We start from the raw sequence: 21,203 nt of genomic DNA on the forward strand, positions 1-21,203 counted from the left end.
GCTTGGGAGGATGGAAGGCAATTTAATTTGAGAAATTGAGTTTGTTACTAAAATAGTGTTGTAATGGTTTATCGATAATAATACTAAAACGTACCAATTCTGTTGAATACTGGATCACAGTTTTGTATTAACGTTATGAACTATTATCTCAATTAAAATTAAATTATGTAGATTTCTTGTAATTGGTAAAAGGATCAGCGTTTTCCAGAAACAGCACCAAAAAAAGAAATTAACTCGTAAGAATTTAGCGAACAAATTCAAAGTTGCAATCAGTAACACTTACATCGCCTGCAATGCCTGACATTACCATAATTATTCTATATTAAAACAGTAATGTAATATTAAAACTCCGAAGACGTCGCCTGTTTAAAATAACAGATGGCAGCACATGTATTATTCATGGGTCGGTTTTAGTTGGACTCCGATAAGTTTGAAAGGCGTCGGCTAAAGTTGATGGTAGGTGGTGACATTTACATTTTAATTGAATGGATTCCAGATGAACGGATGAGAAATCTATAATGATCGCTTTTAAATTGAGGTCGTTTTATTTACTGGCGTTTGAATGACGTAGTTGAGATCTATAGGGTAGCGAGCAGGGTTGCATTCACATATTTGTGGCGCTAAAGCTTTAAGTTTTCTATGAGATTTCGAGTTGGATAATATCATGCTGGAATTATAAAATAAAAAGATTAGGACAACTTCAATTTGTAAAAGTAAAAAAAAAATTTGCATTAAAACTAATTCTGTGAAAATTATTTCATGGTTTTCTTTTACCCGAAAAATGTTCAGTATAGTGTGTCATTCGTCCTGTCAGATGCTGTAAAAAGTATTAATGTTTTTTTTCCAGAATGGAGCTGTTACAGCTTCTAGAGATGGAGGCGCTGGGCTCGTATGGGTTCGCGCCAGCCCTGTTCATGCTCGGCGAAGGTTACTCACGTAAGTATTGAATGCATGCCTATGTATCTATCTATCTCTATATTTATAAAACGTTTCCGTTACTGAGTGACTGATTGATTGACAACGTACAGCCGAAACAACTGGTCGGAGAGAGCTGAAATGTGGCATGTGTGTGCATTGGGAGGTGTGCGTATAAGAGGGGATTTCTGGAAATTCCTCGCCCGAAAAAAAAAATACAAAAGTGGGATAAATTTATAGTTTTTATCAAACTAAATGAAATTCGGTATACGTGTATTAGAAAACACGAAAAAGGTCGTTATTATCTCAAAAATCCGAAGAAAACCGGAAATATGCGGACAAAAACTCGAGAGACTCTCCATTTGGTTAACGACTGAATCAATTTGGGTGAAATTTGACACAAAGATAGTTTGAGATTTTATATACAGACTCTTTATAAAGACCCATTTTGAAACGTTTAGACGAGCACGGCGTATTCCATTCAATTTATAGCTGCAAAAACTTGACCTTGAAAATAAACCACTAGAGTTATTCACAACACTGTTTCATTAACTATCCCATTCCACATACACTTCACACAGATAAGTATCTTATCTTGTATCAAACTATTAACCTTCCTTTGAAATGGATCGTGAACCAATCCGTGCATATATGTTAGTAATACATGTTTACGTGCCGCCGGCGTTAGGCACCGTTCACACTATCGATTGGGCATGCAGATGCTTGACAGTTGCATAGCCACGTTAAATATGTGCTTGTCTATTCATAGCCTTTCTGTGTTGTAAGCAAAATTGAAGTTTTGTAAAAAATAATAATTGAGCATAATTTTGTGTTCCTACTGTGTAGTTTGCTGAATGGTTACAATGTTTTTGGTGCATTTAAAATTTAACGTAGGTAATTTTGTCTGTAAATAAAGTGAATTATTGTATAATGATATTAATTATTTCTTCGGTAAACGTATTGTAATTTCTGAGACACTAAACTTTTCATATCCACCTTTCTGTTTGTCATTGTCATACCAATGGAATTTCTTGGTCGTTCTTCTTCGTAAGAATTTACACTTTGGAACGAGCAAATAGCTTCACTAGATGACTGACCGAGCGACAGATATTTTTTAATATTATAATATTTGCTTTGACGTTCGAATGTGCCTTCATGGTCAATTTGAAATACACTAGAAGCTCCTTATTCGCGGGGTATGCGTTCCGTAAATATGCCGCGAATACAGAAACCGTGAATATGGAATGGTAATTTGTATGGGGTTATAGGGGATACGTTCCTAGATGACGAAATTAAGAAGCAAATAGTAGATAAAAAAATGTTTAATTGAACTTTCTGATCATACAGATTGCCTGATGATAATATTATTATCATCAGGTTTAGGTCACACTAGGTTTAGGCAGAAGTCACAATCTAGACGTAGCTGTAATAAGATCGATTTTATTTTTTTATCCTTCTACTGACGCGTTGACAAAGGATAGCGAATGTATTTTTTTAGGTTACGCACCGATATTTCGATTTGATCCGCGAATAAAGAAATTTTAGACCGCGATTATGGGAATTGGGTCGCAATTTTATGAATAGTGAAACCACGAATGAAGGAAGCGCGAATAAGGAGCTTCTACTGTATAGAATATTGTCTTTGAATTTGACTAGTAACTACTCTTCAGTAACTATCTACCATTTCAGTACTTTCACAGTACATAAGAAAGAGTATTCTAATCCCTACCGATGTACCATGTATGTAGGTATGTATCTGCAGACCCCATGCAGCGTCCAAACTCTTTTAAGCTCCGTCGGCCGCGGCTCTGTGAGTTAGTCAGTAAGCTTAAAAATCAATTCGAATTAAAAACTATCGGAAACTGTGTTCATTTTGTTTTTAATCTTTTCGTTGATTTTCAAACTAGTTTTTAGTATTATGAGATTACTTTGTATGTAGTTAGAAGAAGTTTAAAATAAGCTCTTTGTAATTGGAGTCCATTGAAAGGATCAACGATGCAACGAACTGATCATTTCTGCTCTTTCTAACAACTTTTATGTTAAATTCTTGCACAATATCCTCATTTTTTCCAACTATTTCTTCTATAAAATTCTTAAAAATGCCAAATGTAGTGTAGAATGGACGTCTGGCCCCACACAACACAACAACGAGTGAGACTAACAACTGCCGCCCACTAGGGCTCTCTGGGCACAGCTGGTGCCTCCGAGACGTCGTGAGCTCTTTGCACGGCGCTAAAAAGAGCATAAACCGGTATAGCCGATTGTGAAGGTTTGGGACAATGTGTAGAAGATAGCGATACGTGTTCAGGGAAGATTTTTGATGGTTATTTTCACTTTTGTTTCATTTAAGAAGTATTTCTGATGATAATGACGGCATTTTCCTAAAGAAAGGTGAATCGTTATTGGTATTGTTGAGAACCAGAAAGAGACCTTATCCTGCATCTTATCCCAAAGAAAAAGGATGCCAAATTTCATCACTAGTGCACCAGCACAAATAATATAATTTTAAGGACATAACACCCTCAACAAGCAACTAACCAGCAATTAAATTGTCATTGAAATTTGAACTTTAAATCGTATTTCATATGATATATATCATAACGTTAATAAAAAAAGGTGGTAAGTGCGCCGCCAGCAAGCTTGCAATCTTTTTGTGTTCCAAAACAAAAATCACCGTGCCGTAGGCGAACCGGAGCCTTGTTTGTTAGATGATTTTTTTACGGATTTCAATATTTTAATAGACTAACAAACACATTTAAATTTAATTTCAAGGTCAAACATTTAAAGTTGAAAATCGCTTCGCCTAACAATGCTCTCTCCCTTACACCGCCTCCTCAAGTCGAGGACAGTACTAAGTGCTCTCCAGACAACTAGTGTATTGCAGATAGTTGTTCAGATTTATGAGCCCCACTGCTCATAGTAACGTGCACAACTTAATTCACACGTGCCCTGATCTTGGACATTGATTCTGTTTCTGTATTACCCTCTATGAAGATGGTCTGTTCATGTTTTAGACTGGTCATGAATGTTTGAACTGGGAGTTTATTGTTATGTGTATTGAATAGTTATTTTTTGTTATTTTATAAACATAATATAACACATCTACAGTATCTAAATAGAATTGGAGTGTCTGTTTGGAATATTGAAATAACCGCCTTTTATTACATGCATGTGAATATACATACGATACTTAGGTACACGAAATTATAATATTTTTTTTAAATTTTTGTCCGTCTGTTTATTTTGGATAATCTCTGAAATGGCTGGTCTGATTTTGACGGGACTTTCATTGGTAGGTAGCTAATGTAACAAGGGGTAACTTAGGCTACTTTAATTCATAAAGTCCATAGTCCACGGGAGCGATTCTGCCGATATCAGATAGTAGTAATAAGATTACTATGTATGTAGTTTTAGTTGAAGTTGAAACAAAAATATTTTTTAAAATGTACTTGTTACTTTTTCAGTCTAGCGTATGACGAAGAAAACAGATTTTTAAAATAAAAAGATAACTGTTTACTAAATCTTGGTTTGGCTAAAACATAATCTTTACGATTCTAAACTACTTTCAAGTGCTAAAGCGTGCAAGAATATTAGAAATAGCACGTAACAAAATGAAAACACAACAATGTAACTTCAAAGACCATTGTCAAGTATTACTACGTACGAACAACTATTAAACACCACATTAGTATTCCAAGAAACAGTGTAACTTTGAAATCGACACGAGTTTTGCTATAATTTTGCTAGGTAATTGAACATGTGAGATTTACATGGGCGATGGTATCAAATGTTTGATTATAAGTCAATTGAACAGCACATGCCAGGAAGCTTCATCGGCCTTGTATTGTGGTAGATACGGTTATAAAGTTAGGCCAATATGAGCTATTGTTAATTTTGTTCATTTTGTAATCCTATTATAGATATTTGCTTAAAAAAATATTTGAGAGAAACGACTGGTATGCTGACAAGATAAAGCTAGTTATAATTTGCCACCGATAAATTTTCCTATTATGAGCCCAGATGTGTGTCGAAACTAGTCGAGCATCCTCGAATAGTTTCCGTGAGTACACCGTAAATATTTTTTTAAGTATTTTAATTTAATTTTTCCAGTAAATATTCAGTATTAACGTCAGTAAATTAACAATAACAGCCGCTGTACATGTAAATGGTGACAAGCTCGTCAGCTCGCACGAACGCAACAATAAGTCACTCAGACAACTTGTACTGAGTGCGACATTTATGTTTTTCTTAACACGCAATATTACTTCCTCGGGTTACTGGTCACGCGACTACTGAGGAACGTCTTGGGTTCTATTTCTGGATAGGGTAAGGAATTGTTGGGATTTTCCTTTAGATTTTGTGTAATGATAGTTCTTTATGGAATTGCACTGAGTTTTGATATCACACTATTTTGCTATAGTAATCTTTACTTTTTAATCCATTCACTTTTCGTAAATATTACTTCTAGTAAAAAAATCAAAACATTTCTTTATTCAGAATACCTCCTTGTCTATACCAGTTGTCTGACCTCAGTTGTGAAATTTCATAATACATTTCTCACATTGTTCAACACATCTCAAGCCCGTGTGTAACATCACAACCAATGTACAGCTACCCGTTGCTATTAGAGTTGCCACGCAACGCATGCAAGCCGACTGTTATGCAACTTATCATAGATCGAGACGATTCATACTTGGAAGCAAAGCTCGCTAAATTACCCTTTGATGGGTACAATTATTGCTTGAGAACACATAAATGTAGGTGATAAGGAATGTAGTTTCACGTGCAGAATGGAATTGCTTTTGTAAGGTATTCAATCTGTATTTGCACTAGTTTTCTGAACGCGGTTTTACCCCCATAGAATTTGAGTTTTGTTTTAGTGGGTCTCCTATAAAATTTGTTTCATTTTCTGGCATTTTACTCACTCTTGGTGACGAAGACAATTATTCAAATTAGTTAATCACGCGACATATTATTTAGAAATCATTCTCAATCATAGAAATCAATCATTCCAAAATAATGGTTTCTAATAATATACCAATTTAATATTCATGATATACGAAAGCTAAAAAATGTCAACAGCATTCTTTCTTTGCAAAAAAATGTAAAACCCATCCAGTAAACATTGAAGTAATTATACACTGCTACATTCAGGTATCCAAATAAAGAAATTCCTTAATACATGGTGAAATACTATAAATAATTATTAAATTAATACACAACAATCATGATTACTTAACATAATCATATTAATTCCCAAATTGACCACAATTACATCCTTTCCGAGTACAATTGACCATATAATTCCAAAACACCCTAATTAAAAGGTGCGTCATAAGCCGTAATACAATGCGTGGTAATTTTAATGTGAGAGATAAAAAAATCTCATTTAAAATTTTAAGCATGGACTTGGGATCCCATCAGAGGGCGGAAACGTGGGAAATTGTAAGTGAGGTCGCGTCTCGTTTCGCTCCCCCACTTCTGAGTCCCTGGAATAGGCTGTGGCCTTACACTGAGTGCCGAGGCCTCCTCTATAATGGGGGAACTTTTAAAGTGATATTATTTATTATGGGGTTTTTAGTAGGTTGGTGTATAATATTGGTATGATTTTGGATTGAAGTGTTTTGGTAGCTTTAGATAGTAAAGCAAGTAATGTTACTTTATGTGTTTATTGAAATAACCTAGACTATTTTCTTTTGGTGAAAAAATTAGACATAGTACACCGATAATAAGACTAAATGCCGCACTCAGAGACATTTAATTATTACTTAAACCATTCTTTAGTAACGATTTTGTATTGAAAACAGTTGCTATGGACTGGATTAAGTATCCATTAAGTGACTCTGAGTACGGCTGTAACTCAGCTCACCAGCTGATTCTGTAAACACGAACCAGTTAAACCTTCTTCTTCTACATGGAAGCAGTCATCCACAGTTAAGCTGGCTCTAACCTGTATGTAGATGTGCTCGTCCCCTCCCCTCCAATCCTCAGCCTAGACGCTGTAAAAGTAAATAAACGACGCGGAATTTATACGTTTTGTCGTAAAAGTCGGCCTGTCCCAGTGGACGCGGTGCGTTTAGTGGCCAGCTGCGATGAATACAATGTCCTTTATATTGCAGATCGTATGATTATCTATAGTTATATACAGATATTTAGTAGCAATTTAGTATGTTATGAGAATGAAGCCATCACTTTTTTTGATAAAATTTAGAAGTTATTATAAATGTTATAGGCTATTTTTGAGGAGGAAAATCATGCAATGACTTCTCCCGCCATGGGCAAGGCAAGATGGGTGTCAGACTCTTACTGTTTAAAAGCCACCCCATTCCTACTCCTACTTTTCGAGCCGGAGCCCCGGTAAACCCGACAGTTAGTCCGCAGCTCTGGGCTAGTTACAAGCTGAAACTTGATATTCTTTATACATATATGGTTGCCATATAAACTAGTAGATGGTTTTTTCTTTAGCACTTATTGCGTTAAATTTTTTATACCAATCTTTATCAAAACCACCAAATCGTACAAACAAAACAAAAAAAAGGCATCCAATAATCCGCGTTTTAACCAGAATACACATTTTGTTCCACTGCCCACTGGCTGCGACGTTTTATTGTTTCCCAGTTAAAAGTTAAGAGATTAGCAGGAACTCTATAACAGCCCGCGTAAAAATTCCGACCGACCGACCGAGCGCCCTCAGTTCAGCGTTCTCTTCACACCGAAGTACTTTTTGTATGGCCAAAATATGCAAAGTTGGGTTTTATTAATTTTTATTTATGATCTTTTGGATACACCTCTCTGGATTTTGTGTATTCGGGATACTGGGTAGAGGTGTATATATTTTTTACAATCGGTATGGTAGCAAAATATAGCTGGTAGACTTAAGAATATTTAAGTCTGTGATCAAGAAAAACAATTTGTCATTTCTGTCATAATCTGAGTTATCTAAGTAATGACTGTCTTGTAAATTATTCTACTTGATCATTGCCTAGTTTTATCTTAATACTAGATTCTAATGACATTTCTTGTTTTATTGTTACTTTGTACGGAGCCTTAAATACAATCCAATATCGGGCTTAACTCGGTTTTTTCCCCATGTTTCCATTTGAAGAGATACGCTCATTCGTTCGCGGCTCGCCCACCACTGCCCGCCGCTGCGCACTGCCCACTGCCAGGCGGTATTGCGTTTTGAATTTTATCGCTTTTGCCTTGCTAACCAGATTCTGTAATTTGCATTTTTTGCTTGTTGCGTAGCAGTAGCAAATAACATTTTTCATTTGTTTGTAATTATTATAGAGTTAAGTTGGGCTTTAAAAATTAAATGGGAATTTAAATTATCATTTCCTATCTAAAAGAAAAATGTTATGAAGAAATCGATTTTGGATAGTTTTTGTTATTCGTAATGTGTGCCTCTAATGCAAGTTGGCTGGTAGTGGTTGGATGCGTAGAGCTGAAGATCGAGCTCAGTGGCGTGCCATTGGAGAGGCCTATGTCTAGCAGTGGACGAGAACAGGCTGATGATGATGATGAATGTGTACTTATGCTTACCCCTTTCGGGGATATAATGCGCGACGTTGCTATTTTATTCAGTAGATGTATTTTTGATACTTAAGTAAAACCCACAGAGTATTACAATCACACAACTAAAGACCAAACAAAACCAAACCCACTTCAACCCAAAACAATCTAAAAGAAAGATTTCTAGGAACATGTAATAATAATAATTCCAATAAGTAATGAAACGTTCAAACAAAAGGTTCCTTCATGCAAAAATTTAATTTTCTCCGAATATTTCCATATTTCGTACATTCGTCGGCTGTGTGAACGTCTGAACGTGTTTTTATCGCGACGCTGAGAGCCGATGATAAAGGGCGGACCTATTCCCTTTACTTCAATCTTTACGACGTGATAAACTGATGGTAAGACGAAAAACGGATCGACATTATTGGAAGACATTGTCGTCTGTCTGTAGGTATTATTAAAAAGAAATTATGTAGGTGGAAAAGATTTTTAAACTGAAAATAGAGATTTTATTTCATGTTGGCTGTAAGTATTTTGAATGTAACATACATACATAAGCTCACACCTGTCTCTCATAGGGGCAGGCAAAGACATTAGAACGGCAATTGCTACGAATCTTACATACCTCTTTTGCTTCATCAACAGTCATCAGACTTTTCATGCATGCTAGTCGGTTAAGGGTACTTTTAATTTGGCCCTTCTTTAATATATCGCCAATATTAATATGTTTAATGTTACTGGCCACAAATTCATGTTTTGTATTCATTGTTCCGAGATTTTTTTCAACTAAAAACCTTTTTCACACTTATGTTGCTTTTTGTCTGAGGAAGGAAAATCATCCAATGACTTCTCTCGCCTTAGGTGAGGTGAGAGGGAGTGTCAGACTCGTACTGACTAAAAACCACCTCGTTCCTACTCCTGTTTTTGAACCGGAGCTCCGGTAAACCAGCTATGTAGTCCGCAACTCCCGATCACACTTATGTGGCTTAAGCATAAGTCTCAAAAGGGAACTCATTACTTTTTAGTCACAAATTATTGACAATTAAGTGCCGTAATGTGCACCTCTGCCTACCCTTCGAGGATAAAAGGCGTGACATTGCATATATATAATCATTGATAACAAGTGCGGTTTTATAATACCTTAACTGATTTGTGGCAAATTTACGGGGTAGGTATTTACGTAGGTTAAAATTAATATTAACTTAACTTAAAATAATTATGAAAGTATTGCAAATTCCTTTATTACGGTACATTCGCACTCACTTAGCGGTCATGTGCCATATAAACGTAGAATTTATGAGCAACGCAGTAACATTTAATTATCGATGTGGCGATAAGAACCCTGCTATATGTGAATTGATTGTGCTAAAGATTCTACATACACGCACATGGCACGTAGAGGTAGCATTATATAAATATTTCTAGTATTAAATTAAGACTGCCTCGTTGGTCGAGTGGTCGCAAATGTGCGACTGCCGAACAAGGGGTCTCGGGTTCGATTCCCCAGTCGGGAAAAGTATTGTTGGGCTTTTTTCGGATTTTCGAAAATTTCTCTGTAGTAGCACGGAGTCTGGAAATGTGACTACCTATTACATGGGACTTATAAAATAAAATTGTGAAAAGTGGGTGTACATTGTACAGTGGCATTACATGCCACAATGTGCGCCTCTGCCTACCCCTTCGGGGATTAAAGGCGTGACGATATGTATGTATGTATTAAATTATTATTTTTTCAATGAGGTGTTTCAATAAATCTTCTATGTAGGTATTCAGGGAACAGAGAGTAAAGTTCCCTAAGAAAATGAGGATCCTCCGACCAGCCGAGGTGATCATGCCAGGCGGGCTTTCTGCCCAACTGTTGTTCATTGGGATTTTCTATCCATGTTTATTCGCATGTAAACTTCACATGTGCGATGCAGGATATTTATGACGTCATCCATTGATTTACTCGTCGATAGTCTATGTGCGACTTCTGTCATCTGTCACATAGTTGAAGTATTTCAGATTTTGGCACTTTAACTGTGAATATTGGCAACGTTGTAAAAAAAGGACGACGAAAAAATATAACATCAAGCCTTTAATCCCCGAAAGGGTAGGCAGAAGCGCATATTATGCATATAATGCCAATGTACACCCACATTTCACAATGTAGGTTGTAAGTCCCATGTAATGGGTGGTGAGCCTATTGCCACAAACCGGGCACATTTCCAGACTCCGTGCTACCACTGAGAAATTCTTGAAAAACCGAAAAAGCTTCGCCCGCCCCGGGAATCGAACCCGACACACCTTGCCCGGCAGTCACACTTGCAGCCACTCGGCCGACAAGACAACTAATCCTAACATAACTTAACCCAACAAAATGTAACCAACGCATTCTATTTATCTTCATGCGAGCGGGAACAGCTTTAAAAATTAAAAAAAAAAAACAGCCATCCGTAATTGAATGCGTGAGGTTTACGAGACATTCGTGTGGGGTACAGCCTAGTATCATTTATCTGCTGGTGGACCGTGCAAAAATACAAAAAAAAAAACAATTTCTTTATTACATTTTCAATCTTACTGTTTTATTATAAAGTCGAAAATTGAAAATTACAGATTGGTGTAGGTTGACCTGCTGCTGGTCACTGTACATTCGCAAATTTTGTTCCTCTGGGCAATGTTGACTAACACACCCTGTATGCTCTGTAATGGCTAAATGGTTTATGTTTTGTCAGTAAGTGGTGACATTTCATAAAGGTATTTTTTTTTCTATACAAAGGATGTTTTTGTTATTTTAAAATTGTCACTGGCAGCTTAGTCGGCAGTTGTTTTTGCATATTTCATTAAAAACGTTTTTTTTTTTAATGGGAATTGTTTGAAATGTTATTGTCAATTCGAATAGATTTATTTTTGTACCATCTGCTTTGAGTTTAGTTATTGTGTGCAAATGTATGAAGTAATACATAGGTATCGTCATGCTCTTTATCCCCGCGGGGTATGCAGAGATGCACATTATGGCATGCAATGCCACTGTACCATGTAGAAACACTTTTCACAATTTATACCATACATGGTACACATTACGTGCCGTAATGTGCACCTCTGCCTACCCCTTTAGGGACAAAAAGCCCTGACGATACGATACTCTACAACTTTATATCAAAAACCTTAAAGTGTAAAGTTGGAGTCCCAAAAGGATATGTTAGTGGGGTATTAAAGATTCAAGGGAGGGTAGTGTGAGAGTTGGTAATAAAGGTCAACGTGCAAGTGACCCGGGATACACGTGGTTACTTCACAACATGAAAGGGCTTTGGAATATTGAGCCCAGATTAAAATAAATTTAGAAGATAAGAAGATTGTTATTCATATTTTAATGGAAATTGAAGAAGATTTAAATTATACGTAGCACAAGATTTGACAGTTAAAAATTAAATGCTTTTAGTTTAAAAAATATAACGGAACTTTTTAGAAGGACTAGTGTAGAACAATTTAATGATTTTTCACACATTTTCTTCGCATAAAAATGTAATATTATACTTAAAGGGAAAATTATAGAAATAGATTTAAAATTTAGCTATTTTTAACCGACTTTAAAACTTGTTTGTGTGTGTGATTATCTCGCGTTTGGCTGAACGGATTTTGATGTAATTTTCCAAACTTAGGAGTTTACTAAAAATGAAGGCAGTAGAGAAAACGGAAGGCGGTTCTCTTTTAAAAAAAGTTTTAATACTTGTTATGCAAACGTGTTGATAATTAGCATGGAACCTTATCACCCAATCATTTTACTGCTGTAAGACAATTTAGCCTCGAATATTCTTGCTCATCACATTTCAATAACCAGCCCCATATAATTCTGAGTGATATAATTCTGTCACGATGTTATTCGTCAAGATTTATCGTGTCCACTAAATTAGTTCGGCAATGGCCGCATGATGGATGGCTCGTGTTATGAATAGCTTCGCTGTAGGACATTCGATGACGTCAGCCAATGAGATAGAATGATTTGTCTGTTTGTACGTTGTTAATTTATTTTGATTATGTTATGCATGCATTCAATACCTAAGTTATTACTTAGTTTGACAAGGTAAAAGAAGATAACATGGTAGTAATTCATTTAATCATTTGTGTCCTTTTTTTAGAATTTTTTCTTCACTTTTTTTCTTTAGAAAATCTTAAAGTTGGTAATGCGAATAGGATGGTCTGTTTGCTAGTTTGCCTCCAAAACTGTCAAACATAAATAATAATCTTCACACTTTATCAACTTTAAATAGAAGTAAACACATTTGGTTCAAATTTCGACAACTACAAATATGAAATCACCATTAAATTCGTAGCACAAATTAACCGAGATTAATAATATTCTTATCTTCTAAATTTATTTTAATATCTCAATATGATCCCAATTTATTTCTTTGGTAGAATTAACACGGAATTATTTAATTGATTAAAGAGAACCGCAAAATCAATGTTAACAAATTGTACGCAGTATTGACCACAGAACATAAAATATTACCCAATGTTTACCACTCACAGTCGTGTAATAGTCGGTCAGCATGCCCTTGGGGAGACTCGCAATTTGCGACAGATGCTTCGAATTTTTAACACGCTTTTTAAACGGAAACAGAAAAATATATGAAGTGAAAATTGTTTTGTTTTTTTTTTCTGGCTATTACAATTTTGTGCTTAATAATGTCACTAATGGCATGTCAAAGTCAAAGTCAAATCATTTATTGCTATTATATAAATCAAACAAAATTATAATGCAGGAAGATGAAGCTGAAACAAAAATACAGATATTAAAACATCACAAGAAAATCAGGAGAAAATAAACACAGTACGTAGAAATGTTGGAATTAAAGCACAGAGAAAAAGATGTGAGGTTAATTAAGTGTGAGGAATGCATGAATGTGTATGAACATGTATTTTTGGGGGCGGTGTGAAAACGAGACGCGAGCGCTGTTGTACGCGCGCAAAGAATTTCGTGAGAAGAAAAATGTACACAATAAAGAGAGAAACATAAGCTTGAAACAAGTTGTGGAAACTGAGAAAAATTACGTCCTTGGTTGGTTAAATAGTTCCTATTTGACATGAGAGATAACCACGATGTTTCGATTATATCATCAAGTATAAAATACATTTTTTTCCTTTTTTCATAACGTTACCCCACACTAGAATTCTCTACACCTTTTTCGTGGGTGCGTGCATACAAGTTCACATACAGCCAGACCCGAAACAACAATTTGTGGATCACACAAAGAGTTACTCCGTGCGGGAATAAGAGTAGTCTCCGCTACACACTGCACGGCAGCCGGATGCTCAAGCCACCGAGCCAAAAGTGCAGTCAAAGCCAACGACTATATCTAGAAATTAGCGATTATTTTTGTGATAAATGAAAATCATGTTACTTCACAATACTGTAAACATAACTAAAGATAATTTAATTTAAATATACAAATTCTCCCAAAATACCCTCAAAAAGAAACTTCTCCTTCAAACCGCACCCAAGAAAATATACTCCAAAAGAAAATTAATTAAAATCAGTGTCGAATTTCTCATGAAGCATTCACGATTTGTAAGGGGTACCCAATGTTCAATTAGTGGGGTCCCTAGCCAACAGCCGCCATTTGTAAATGAGCCATTTTAGATGTTTGACATTTTGTCGTAAACTTGTAACAAAATGAGAACGGTTCTATTTCGGTTGTGGTTGATATAAATCATGATTTCATTGCTTGATTGAGTGCTACTCAACGTTATTGTTTTGGGTGAATTTCATCACTGAGTTTAATACTTGATGTGGATTGTATTTGTTTTGGAAAATGGTAGCGTGTGAGACTATTCTAAGAAATACAGTATAAGAATGATTTTCTGGAAATTTTGGATCCAAGGTGAGCGCCGGTACCTATACATATACTACTTAATTTTTAAGATATTAAAAACTCCTAAGCCTCATTTATTCATAGTATAGCCGCAATTATAAAATAACTATTCAAAACATATAACTGTTTATACATACTACATAAAAAATACCATAAATAAAAACATTACACTCCTATGGCCACTCATGTAAAAGGTAAGAACCTCTCCAGCCAAACTAACAAGTTCCGCACTCAACTGATCGCATCCAAGTGTTTCGACCATCGTCTCAAGATTGGCAGCCATGTCACTTTTTATATCGCACCACTCTCGAAGATGACGTGCAAAAAGCGGACGTGTGATCAGTATTTATGAGTTCTCTAGATAACACGCCATGACAGGGTGAAAGTGATAGATAACGATACATCGAGGTGGGAGAAGTTAATGGTGGAAAATGGAATGCTAATGGTTCAGTGGGTTTCGTAATTTGTGAAGAAAGTAGGTAAGAAAGTAAAGGAGTGTAGATGTGTGAGTATAAAAAAATGTGCCCTGTGATTATTTATGCAGATTTTCAAACACACCCGGACCTGCGGCCTACCTAGCGGGTTACTGGAGCTGCGGCTTGAAAAGCAGGTGCAGGAACGAGATAGTTTTTAGTCAGTAAGAGTTTGACTCTCCCTCTCGCCTCACCCAAGGCGGGATAAGTCATTGGATGTTTTATCAACCTAAAAAAAAAAATAAAAAAATCAAACAGATATTAAACATGAGGGTTTCTCGTATATAGATTTAGTCAGACTAACTACATATCATAGTAAATTCAACTCTTGTAAAGGTACGAAATAGGCAAAAAAAAAGAACCTAAAAATGTACACCTTTGCATCTTTCTTCGTCGCAAATTTTGCACAAAATAAACTTTCTAGAAGCTTCTCCCCAACAAAAGCAGCGCTGACCCCTTTGATTACTGAAATGACTACAACAAGTAGAACAACCTTTAATAAATTTAAATTCATAGAGTTATCAAGGCGGTATGCAAATGAGCCATATAAAAATGTTAATTACTCTGCCCTTAAGCTCGGCTTGCATACGCGAGCGGGTGATACCGCCTACAATTATAAACTGGAACAACCCGCGGCTTTGTGACTGGCTTTTGTAGTTTTTTCAAAAAAATATTTACAAAGGGTAATATTTTACTATATTTTCTGTGGGTACATCATTTTTAAACTACAAGTTTTGTGATGAAAGATTATTATAATTATTTTATCACATTAATGATGTAGGTACTATCCGCATCTCTACTTTAATGGAAGTGACCAAGCAGTACCGTAACAGTTTTGAGTGTCGATATTATAATTTTGGGGTGGAGTTTAGTTTCCAAAAGTTTCTTTTTTGTATTTGATTGAATGATTGTCAATTTCAGAACGTTGCAGTATCTCTTGTTATGACCAGTATCTGTTTGAGTAAATCTGTTATCGATAAATATGAAGATGAGCTTGCAATTGCATTACCTCTATAAACAAAAACCATCACAAAATTGAAATCAATATCAAAACAAAACATAGGTAACCTACATTCATTTATTCGCCATACAACGTAAAAGGTATTTAACAAAAGGGGAGGGAACATCCATATTATTATGTGTAACGTGATATACCGCTGTAATCTAGGAGGCAGGCTCGTAATTACGGCATTATCTTGGTGGGATCTTTGATCAAGGCTATGACGATCATGCTCAGCATTTGAAACAGGTGAGGGTGGATTAAGTTAATCAGAAGTGATGGCGAATTATTTCTGGGGTTATGAACGTTTTATTAAAGTTCTTGCGTTGATGGTTTGTTTACTTTAATTTAAACTGGTTGGGTTTTGGATTTTTTTGTTTGATATTATTAGTAAAGTATGTAACTATCATTTTCTAGTATTTAACTATCATTTTCCAGTATTTAATTATCATATTAACAATGTAATCTACCATTAATTTCTACTTTAGTGTTACTAGATTTAAAGCTCTCATTCAAACATAATGTGAATTATTTTTGGAATAAATAAATTGAAAATTATCAAGGCGTCAAAATAATTACGTCGAAGTACAAGAACTATATCCTACATATTATGTTCTACTAAGTCATACTACTTTGAATTTCAGTACAACAGTGCGACACTGCAAACTGAACTTATTTATTAATTAATTGCGAATTGATAATTTCTTCCAATTCTAAGTTGTAAAGTGCCCACAGCTAGTCAAAGCATGATATAAAATGACCACAAAAAACCAATACCAACTCTTTGAACTAGAAACAAATCAATAACAATTCGCTTTACGTTTTAAAATTGGCAACATACATACGTGGTTACATAGTATATATGTATGTATATGCCACGTCTAATCCAAACGGCCTCGGTGGATTTACATTCAATGAATATTTGTTCAAAACATTTTGGCGCTGCGCACTCCGCTATTGTCAACTTTCTACACCAAACTATCCTTTTGTTAAACAATATTGAACTTTATTGCCCGAGGAATAACGCCACTCTGTTTATTCAGTTCAGTCTATATGTATTAGATTTAGAGCTGGAGGGGCTCTTGTGTAACGGTTTTCTATATATCGGTGGATTTTTTATTTGATCAAATATTAGTATAAATTTTTCGTCTCTTATTTCTACTCGTAATAATATCAAACTGTAATTTGATCAATAAACAAATCTCTATTACAATTCTAATCAAAGTCATAAGGACAAATTCCAGATACACAGAATACACCCTTAAAATACTTAACTAAAGCAAGCTATTCGACTCTACGCGTGACCAGAAGGCTGGCTATTTCTTCGGTCAAAAGATAAGCATTGCCATACAACGTGGCAATATGGCCAGTCTTCTGGGAACGTTCCCCAGTGACAGCGATGCGGACGAGTACTTCGACGCCTAACCACACCTAACCACGCCTATTGCCTTTATTTTAGTTTTAAGTTAGTTTTTATTCCTTATTTTTTTGGTATTTTTAAGTTGTAAATAATGTGTTAGTTTAGATTAATAATTGTTACTGTTTTCTTTTTTGCTGTACCTATTTAAAATTATACTAAAGTAAGTAGTTTATTTTAAACTACAACTGCCTCATTGGTCAAGTGGTGCGACTACCGGACAAGGGGTATCGGGTTCGACTCTCGCTATTTTCGGTTTGTCAAAAATTTCTCAGTGAGAACACAGTGTCTAGAATTATGCTCAGTGAATGGCAATAGACTGACTACTTATTACATGGGACTTATAACACAAATGGTGAAATGTGAGTGTACATTGTATAGCGGCATTACATACCATAATGTGCACCTCTACCTACCTTCAGGGATAAAAATGCGTGACATTCTGTCAATAAACTACAAAAAACTCACTGTATAAACAACAAGTCACACACGCCAAACCTAATAACGTACACGAGCAGAATCAGCGAAAAAACAAATAGCTCTAAAGCTGTAACTTTGCAAAAAACTAGATGACAAGTACCGATATAAAAATATATGCCCTCTAAACAAAGGGCTATCTGACGAAATGAGGGGACTATAACTCTATACATTCAGGCGCTGTAATAAAGGCATCATAGCGGAATTACTTTTTTTACTCCACAGTAAAGTAAGAGGCAGTAAACGCGAGAAAGCCGTATACATAATGCTTGGAGATTAGAAAAATGTGTTCCTTGCAATGATGTTTTGTTTGCGAGCCTGTTTAGCAGACTTTGTTTAGACAAACACGTAATGTTGTGTGCTTTCGCGGCTTTTTAAGGCTTTGTTTGTTCAGGTAAATAAATGATATACGAAAAATTATGTTGGTATGTGATTTTTTTAAGGTTTTCAAGCGCATGAACTGGTTGTGTTGTAATTTCTATGGAAGACAAAGTTTTAATGAAATACTATTGAGAAGTTAATGAAAGAATCTTGAGAAGATAATGGAAATTTATACCCTAAAATTTCCCTTCCTATCATATAGTAGCGATACCCACATAGAATTAAGCACATAAATATATTGATAGAAATCGCATGTGTATAATTTTTTTAAGTCTGGTAATAAACCTAAAACCTTCTCCTAAATCTGAAAAATACTATGGTGAATACCGCATCAAAATCGGTTTAGACAAACGCGAGGTAATCGCGCACAAACATACATACATATAGGTCGACTTCTCTTTTTTGAAGTCATCTAAAAAAATCCATTCAATGGAATCGACCTGATAAAGGTTACAGGAGGACCCGAAAAGGCAATACTTAGCAGCGAATGGCTCCTGCTTGATGAAGATGATATTATTATTAGAACTCCTTTACCTATATACAGCTATAACTCAATTGAGTTTACCTCTAAATTGCACAACACCTGTTATATATTTCCAATACATAGGTACTTATTCAAATTCCATTTATCGCTTCGGATTGCCTGGCACTCCATTAATGTATGATGCGACTACCATTCTAGTTCCGGACATTTCTGGAGGCGTTAGCTGTTTATACTCACTGTCTTCGTATTTCATTATATTGTAGTATGATATGAGAATGTTACTGAATGTTTATTTAACGTTTTTTGGCAGTTGGCTGTAACAAACGATATGATGTTTGATGATAGATGATTTAGATATTTGTGAGGTATCAATGGATTTAATTTTTATATAGTAGTGTGTTAAGTAGTTTAAAAAAATCGTTTCTCACACTAGGGTTATCTCTTGGGTCGTGTAGTCGTGTGGTTTACAAATATACAATTTTATATACACATGACACCCAGACCCGAAACAACCATTTGTGAATAACACAAAAAGTTGCTCCATGCAGGAATTAAACTCGCTACACATTGCACGGTAGCCATTTGCCCAGCCACCACACCACAGGCGTCAAAGTTAAAGTATTAATGTATGTATAGGATACTTATCATAACATGTGCTTCTTAAGAGCTACAGTAAACATTTGCAGTTTTGAAAATGTATTCTGAGATTACATTCATAAAGTTAAGTAAAATGTATGAAAATAACGTTCATTTCATATATAGCTTTATATTTCTATGGAATGACAACAAAGAAGGGAATTATTTTGTATGAGCCCTTACGATAATAAAACGCACTTGCGACATCATTGTGACGAGATAACTCGCGGAACTAAAGTCGGCAGTATTTGTGATAGCTCTGTTATAGCTATATTTTAATTAAAGTTATGTAGGTATTAAGTTTATATTGTCTTCTCACTCGTATCTATCGACATAATATCTGCTTAAAATTACAATGACGGTTGAAAGGTTAATTGATCTAAGCGTAATTTTTTGCTACATTGAGTTATTACGTATATTCGGTAATATATGCTATATTGCTTAGATTATTTAGCTTTTCAACCGACGACATGTTTTTTAATTTCTTCTGAATTTCGTCGTTCTTTAGCAAATCATTATGCTTTAAGATTTATTTACTTCGATATCGTTTTTGAGGAAGTTTGATGGTACTTCGTTCTAGAATCTGAATTCAATATTTCAATATTCTGATATTTCGGCAATCAGCATGTTTTACCGAAACAAATTCTTTACATGACTCAATTTTACAACTTATGCTCACAATAACATTTGTTAGTTAGTTAAGAAATCATCTCTGCTTTGATCTCCCTTATTACAGTTTAAACGTTAATCAACTGTGAGAGTTTTTCAAAACATTTGGTTAGGGTTTGATTCCTGAGGGAGTTGCTCTGGTGATTGAGCTTTGAACAATTTTTGCTAGGTAACACCCCATATGAATTTGTAAATGTTATTTTGTATTGCCTTTTAAATGATATAAAAATACTATATTAGTTGGTATGATGACATTAAGATAAGTATTGATGAATTAACTTGCTATTAATTAATTTTAATTGAATTAGTTTCTTGAGAAGTGTATGAAATAGTATAGTGGTTGCTCTAGAGCTCTTTTTCTTACACTTTAATTGTGACTAGAGTTCCATCAAAACCTAAAAATAGAGTATAACGTATTTGGTTATAAACATAGGTACTAAGCACGGTAAGATTTTTTCCTACTTCTTTAGAGGTTTAAGGGCATTATGAATACGAAACTAGGTTAACTTAAACAAAAAAAAAAAGAAAGTTCAGAAGCAAAATACAACCCCATTCACAATTCACAAGAAACACAAACTAATGAAAACGAACGTAAACCTTAAGCCCTTGAACTAACAACAAAATAATTTCAAACTGTTTACCATATTCAAAGATGATTGTTTCATCTTTCGGAGCGATACGCTGTGCATTATCACAACACACAGCATCTCCCATCTCTTACAAACCTACCACGTTAGAGCGATCCCAAGCGAAGTTTCCTTACACCAGTTAGTAGGAACGTGTTTACTTTGTTCTCACAAACTAGTGGATTAATGGAAAACAAATATAGAAGGTTATATGATATTTTGCATGTACGCGGCAGACGAGGATTATTTTGAATTTCTTCCAAATGTTCTGTTAGCTTAGATAGGTTCGTGTGGATGAAATGCTTGGGGAATTCGTTCTGAATATCGTGATTCATGAAGTGTTGAGAAATGCAAGTTTATGATTTTGTTCTATATGCCAAGTGTATAAAATCTATACATATAATAAAATCGTAGAAAAGTGCTGTCTGTACATTGAAAATAAAAATAAAAAAAATAGCAGGGGTTATTGTTATGTCGATGTCGAACCCAAAAATGTAATTAACTTTTTTTTGTCTGTTTGTCTGTTTGTCTGTTTGTCTGTTTATCTGTTTGTCTGTTTGTCTGTTTGTCTGTGTGTCTATGCGCGCTAATCTCAGAAACGGCTGATCCAAGTTGGATGCGGTTTTCACGAATATATTGTGGTATGCTTCAATTTACATTTAGTGTTTGTTTCATGTCAATCGGTTCATAAATAAAAAAGTTATGTCAAATTAAAGAATCACGTCGAACACTATTCTATGCTTATACCATTAATC

The 21,203-nt window shown here is 35.1% G+C and overlaps 1 protein-coding gene across 1 annotated transcript in view; it reads left to right on the top strand.

Annotated features, from left to right (window-relative positions):
* The first annotated feature begins 851 nt into the window (after positions 1 to 851).
* The window catches only part of LOC118264903 (CUGBP Elav-like family member 3-B), a 628,396-nt gene continuing 608,044 nt past the window's right edge, over positions 852 to 21,203 (top strand). The window contains exon 1 of the mRNA XM_050705739.1: positions 852 to 936. Within this exon, the coding sequence (XP_050561696.1) occupies positions 873 to 936 (64 nt within the window). The 5' untranslated portion in view covers positions 852 to 872. The remainder of the gene's footprint in view (positions 937 to 21,203) is intronic.

The sequence above is a fragment of the Spodoptera frugiperda genome, chromosome 28 (assembly GCF_023101765.2).
Source record: "Spodoptera frugiperda isolate SF20-4 chromosome 28, AGI-APGP_CSIRO_Sfru_2.0, whole genome shotgun sequence".
NCBI classification, from domain to species: Eukaryota; Metazoa; Arthropoda; class Insecta; order Lepidoptera; family Noctuidae; genus Spodoptera; species Spodoptera frugiperda.